This window comes from Polyodon spathula, chromosome 26, assembly GCF_017654505.1.
Source record: "Polyodon spathula isolate WHYD16114869_AA chromosome 26, ASM1765450v1, whole genome shotgun sequence".
Lineage (NCBI taxonomy): Eukaryota > Metazoa > Chordata > Actinopteri > Acipenseriformes > Polyodontidae > Polyodon > Polyodon spathula.
The window spans coordinates 9886260-9892368 of NC_054559.1; the positions used below are offsets into that span (position 1 = coordinate 9886260).

General features: G+C 35.3%; 1 protein-coding gene across 1 annotated transcript; it reads left to right on the forward strand.

The window, feature by feature from the left end:
• Positions 1-992: 992 nt before the first annotated feature.
• On the forward strand, positions 993-3716 carry LOC121300793 (acyl carrier protein, mitochondrial-like). Its single transcript, XM_041229668.1, has 5 exons — positions 993-1198; positions 1914-2036; positions 2352-2439; positions 2959-3079; positions 3545-3716. The coding sequence occupies exons 1-4, from the start codon at positions 1010-1012 to the stop codon at positions 3048-3050; spliced, it is 492 nt and encodes a 163-aa protein (XP_041085602.1). The 5' UTR covers positions 993-1009; the 3' UTR covers positions 3051-3079; positions 3545-3716.
• Positions 3717-6109: the final 2393 nt, after the last annotated feature.

Sequence of the window (6109 nt, forward strand, 5' to 3'; positions counted from 1 at the left end):
AGTTCCTTCTTCAGCTCAACAAAAATAATGCAGGACTGAAAGGTTTAAAGAAAGCATTTGTTTCTCAGCTGTGTTTTAAAGTCTGTTTTTATATTGAACCAATTTGCACTGTTCGTTTCTCTTTCAAGTTCAGCTACTACTGTTAAAGATTTATATAAAGTTTTCTACCAATATATATATATATATATATATATATATATATATATATATATATATATATATATATATATATATATATATATATATATGTATGTATATATTATTATTTATTATTATTATTATTTATTATTATTATGTACAACTACAATGTTTTCTGTCGTCATTTTAGTGTTTCTTCATTACCTGAACTTATTGACATAGAAGCCACTCTTGATCGTGCAGAATGTATACTTTTCAGAATATTGTGGAGTTCCCGGATTTTAATCACAGACCCAGAGGGAATGACGTTAATAGCTTTTTGAACAAAACCAAGAAGTCAGCATGAGAGGCAGAAGGCTGAAGCATGTCAGAGCCAGTACTGATGTCAGTGTCCAATATGGTGATACCTGCAGAACTAGTGGCTCTCAGTCAGCTGCTTTATAACCCAATGGAGACAAATGGTGTAGAATGAATCTGAATTTGAAATTTTAAGGCAGTATTTTATAAATATGTGTTTAAATGGTATGTTTATGAAAACACATTGTAGTCATTTTACATATAATAAGCGTCGGTTATATATGAAGCCGCCGTCTAATTTTATATGTAAATATGGTTAATTGTTTCTACAGAAATCAAATAAAGATAACACCAATAAACAGTGAATTAGCTTGTCTATTACAGTTCACACAGAAACTCATTTTACATTTACATTAATTGGTGTTATGCACGTATTGCATTTTAATAATAATAATTTTAAAAAGACGTGTACAGTGCTTTCGGGAAGGTTATGAAACTGTAACTCTGTGCTCGCCATCTTGGTTCTAGCTGTTATGAAGAGCCCTCGGTCCTCAGTCTCCCTTTGCATTGTGGGATGAATGCTCTGCCTGCAATCATGGCGTCCCGCGTCCTAGCACAGTGTGTCCGATCATTCACCCAGCCCTCAGCAAGAATACTCATCGAAAATATTACTGCCAGAGCCGTGGCAGTACCGCTCGCCAACCAGCGGCACTTCTCCTTTAACACTTGCAGCCAGAGGAAAGCTTTAACGGCCCATGCAAAGGTAAAACTATGCTCACCGTGAATAACATTGACTCCACATTAACCGGGCCTAGACAACTGTGCTGCAAGTGACCTAGACCGTGGCTCTTCACAATTGGGCATTCAGCGCACCTTTTGCAATAATAAAGTTAAGTGAAGCAGCGTACATTTGTTTATTCTGTTTACGTCGTTACACTTTGCTGTGCATTTCTTTTTGTAAATATATATATATATATATATATATATATATATATATATATAATATATATATATATAATATATATAATATATATATATATATTATTATATATACTATATATATATAATATAATATATTAGATTAACATACATTGTGCATACACAGTAAGTGTCATATAATAATTATCAATTCAGCATTGTTAGGTAAAAAGTGTTTATGGATTTTCAATGTGCATAATGCAGCGACTGTAATGGGGTCACACCTATTCATTGGTAATTTATTGGGATTTGGGGGTTTATTATACCATACTTAAATTGCTGGCAAATTCTAATATGAATTCTTTTGATAGCTGTTTAAAGAAACAAATAAATAAAATAAACACCTGTCTAACAAATAAGATTTTAAACATGTGTTTTTGTATTTACTTTGTCCTAATAGTCTGTGTTTAGTGTGGGTCAGTTCAACAGTTTACAGTTGTCAGCCTTAAAGGAAACTTTGTGATGCATTCTTTTTCATTTAATCTATATTCTTCCTACAGGTTTCCAGCCCATTAGCACAGTTGTGTCGGCAGTATGGAGATTTGCCACCACTCACGCTGGATACCATCAGAGAACGTGTCCTGTATGTCCTGAAACTGTACGACAAGATCAACCCAGAAAAAGTATGACGAACTGACCATATATTATAATGTTGACAAGTTAAGATGAATTGTATACAGACAATGGTGCTTATTAACTTCACCAGTTACTAGTACTTGTTACATGGGTTATGGTGGCTCTTTATAAAATAGTGCATACATTTCAAATCTGTAATTGTCCTTGAGGTTACTGTATGCAGCCACCGTGTGTGGTCAAATAGTGCCGTTTAAAGACTTTGATAAAGTTTTGTGTGTTTTTTTTTTTTAAGAAAATCATTCAGTTTTTATGAAAGTTGTTACCGTTATTTTAACACTATGTTGGTTTGTTTTTGCTTTCAGCTGACAGGAGCTTCTCACTTCATAAAAGACTTGGGGTTGGACAGTTTGGACCAGGTTGAGATCATCATGGCAATGGAGGATGAGTTTGGTGAGAAACACTGTGAAATAACATAATACAATGGGCCTTGTATATTCTGTCATGTGCCTTACCAGTTTGCTGACCCGTCTGTGAGATGTATTTTATGGTCTGGATACTTCTCAAGCTCACTCCTACTAAATACAGAAAGAGGTTTGACATTGTAGTCACTTTGAATAGCCTTGCCCTTGAGCTTGAGCTACTTGTAAAAATACCTTTTCTCCTCAATAATGTTGATTACCTTTTCCCTTAGGCAGAATACTTTTTTGTTGCCTGCTCTTGCTGCCCATGGAACATTCTTGTGAAGAGATGGAAGTAAGACTCCCATAGCATAGCAGTTCAACCCCCATTATGTTCTGGCCTGTGGGGATAATTATACACACCAGAGATTGTAACCTATATACTGTGACTAATTAGTCATAAAACTCAAATCTGGAATGGATTATATTGCTATGCAGTCAGTCTTATTTCCACCTTTTTGAGGTCATATTGATAAGCTGAATATTCTAAAATACGTGTTTGTTTTTCTAGGGTTTGAAATTCCAGATGCAGAAGCAGAAAAACTGATGACTCCTCAGGAGATTGTACAGTTTATTGCAGACAAGAAGGATGTGTATGAATAAAAAAAAAAAAGCCTCTTCCAATAGATGAGGTAAAGTTACATTTCAGAATCAGTCATGCAACCTGGGTGTGGTTGTGTTTTAATATATTCTCCTGACGCCACCATTAATCCATTTAGAAACCATATTTTCAGGGAATATAAACACCTAGGATGAAATTTGCTGATAACCTTCACCCCACATGCAATATGGCTGCCATGTTGTAGTCATTTGACATTTTGGTTTCCTGAATGGAGGTCAATTCTGTGAAATGCTGGCTTCAAATTTGATAAACCCAGTTGTATTCTGTGATTATCAGGTTTAATTATCAATAAAAAATATTATCCAGCTCTGCTGGGTTTTGTCAGATTTCCCACATCATGTTGGTATCACAGATTACTAGCTTGAAACATTGCTGGTGTAAAAAACTAAACTTTGTCTCAGATTTAGACTGCTCTATGCCTCGCGTAATTATTGCATAAGTATCACGTAACTTACCCTTTTTTTTGTTGTTTTAGGGATCTAGGAATGAGCCAGATGGACCTGACAGTAGCACCCCTGCCACCCTTAGAGGTTTTGAATCAAAGTCTCGGATGTTTTGAGAACTGTGTTAATGTCCAAGGCTTTCGATTGTCATCTGCTCAATTTTCTATAAGCATTGTATTTAAAAACTGTATCACTCGTTGGAGTTTGAAAACATTAAATATGTTAATTTTTTTTTTACTCCACATTTCTGTATTTGGTTTGTGTTTTTTAGTGACACATGCTGGTCAAAATGAATGGAGCAAGTGTTCTTTAAACCACAGCCACAGCTTCTTGATGTTCCTGGGGCTGAAGCATGTGACTGATAAACCTGTCTACTTTTGGCTAGTGTCTTCATTCAATTTTCTAGGCTGTAGACTATCATCCAGGTCTGAGAATCAGATTGATGCTACAAAGCAGTAGCTTTCAATAATATATGTTTCAATATCACTTTCCCGTTTAGTAAACAAGCAATCATATAATGGTCCAGATTCTCTGTGACCACAGGGGGAGACAAATATGTTAGAGAGCCTTGCAATGACATGATGTAACAAAATACAGTAGGTCAACAACACATGAGCAGGATAGATAGAAAATTGTATTGTGCAATGAATAAAAAAAATAAATAAATTGAGTTCATTTAGGGTCATTTACATAATTCTGTCACCAGGGAATTAAAACCATTTTTTAATGTTGGAAAAGGCAACTTTAACACTCTTTACTTTCTTTTTTGCATCTGTTATCATGTTAAGCTCTCACTAATACATCATAAAGACAGCAAAAGAGAATATTAAACCATTTTAGAAATAATAAAAAATTGAAACCTTCCCATATGTAATTGGCTTGTACTGTAGCAATTTTGGCAGTTGTTTATGTAGCCTTGTTGCTCTCACACATTTCTCCAGTGCAAACTGGGTTGCCCCGACTTGCATTTAAGTGTATGTTTTTGTTTATGATAAAATTGTCAATGTTGTTCCCACACCCATGGGACTTTCATGACTTGTTTTTTGGTCAATTACAGATGGTATTGACTCACTCACAGCACTATGCACGTACACTGTGACCTAAAACTACTGGCACATAAATAATTCCATGATTATCCTCAGTAAAACTGTCACATGTATATTTTTCACTACACCTGTGTGTTTACCATAACTATCTTTAAAACCACTCATATTTAAGAACATAAGAAAGTTTACAAATGAGAGGAGGCCATTCAGCACATCTTGCTCGTTTGGTTGTTAGTAGCATATTGATCCCAGAATCTCATCAAGCAGCTTCTTGAAGGATCACAGGGTGTCAGCTTCAACAACATTATCAGGGAGTTGGTTCCAGACCCTCACAATTCTCTGTATTTTCTCTTCTGAATGCCCCTTTGTCTAATCTCCATTTGTGACCTCTGGTCCTTGTTTCTTTTTTTCAGGTCGAAAAAATCCTTTGGGTCAACATTGTCCATAGCCTTTTTTGTTCTTATTTACAATTGTGTCTACCTTTCAACCTATTCCTCCTTCCAATTCAGTTTATAGGTTTCTGTCTGTTGCACAACTTACAGGCCTACAAAATTGTGCTTTCTGTGTCACCTTCCTAGACGATGCACCAATAATATTTTTTTTAAATACCGTTTAACAAATTCCAAAATAAAAGTGCATGTCTTTTTTTTTTTTTTTTTTTTGGTTACAGACCTTTCTCTTGTAAGTTTGACGCAGCGCTTGTACCAGCACAATTAAATTAATTAGCTTTCTTTACTTATAACTGCTCAGCCGCCAAAAAAGAAAGCCCACTCACGCAGTGATGGGAGAGCGATTTTGGGGATAAAACCCCTGACCCTGGAACACACACTTTAAATGTAAACATACTGCGCCCCTCGTCTTTAATTAAAATCATCACACGATCAAATGCATGCGGTTTTGTGACAATAAATGAGATAACTGCTCTAAAAGCTGCCAGATTAGATAATGGTCACACAAAAAGGCTAACGAAAGAAGTCAGTCATGAAAGTCTCATGGGGTGGAACAACATTGACAACCATAAAACAATATATACTCAAGTTGGGGCAACTCAAGTTTCGGTACGTTATTTTTTCGTCAATGTGAGTTCAGTCTCATAAAAATAAATGGTGAGCGATATGCGCGGTAAAATGCTGCTTTTTCCGCGGCTTACCGAAAAGTGGTGGAGAACTAAATCTTAAATTACCAGAACGCCAATTAAAATATAGATTTTTCTAAAACAAATTATGCAAACTCACGTTTTATTTGTACATTTAACTTGAGATACCATGTAATAGGTAATGCATGTGTAGGGGACCACCGCTTCAAAATGCTGGAGAAACGCCAATCTGGCAGCACTATTATTAAGTCTGAAAAGTTGAGCAGTCCTTAATTGGACGGACCTGTCCCTAAATGTAAAGATCAAATCCCAGGTAAGCATACAGATTCAAAATTCATATTAAAATAGTAAACAAATAACAATAATTGCATTCGTTGTTTTGACAGATTTTCAGGAAACAAACATTTTGAAAAAAAGACGTGATGAGACGCTGTTTCACTATTTAATAAAGATCT

Bases quoted from the DNA above. Each gene is read 5' to 3' on its own strand.
- LOC121300793 (XM_041229668.1), top strand. From the start codon at position 1,010: ATGAATGCTCTGCCTGCAATCATGGCGTCCCGCGTCCTAGCACAGTGT. The intron at 1,199-1,913 runs GTAAAACTATGC...TTCTTCCTACAG, and splicing joins CTTTAACGGCCCATGCAAAG to GTTTCCAGCCCATTAGCACA. The intron at 2,037-2,351 runs GTATGACGAACT...TTTTGCTTTCAG, and splicing joins ACAAGATCAACCCAGAAAAA to CTGACAGGAGCTTCTCACTT.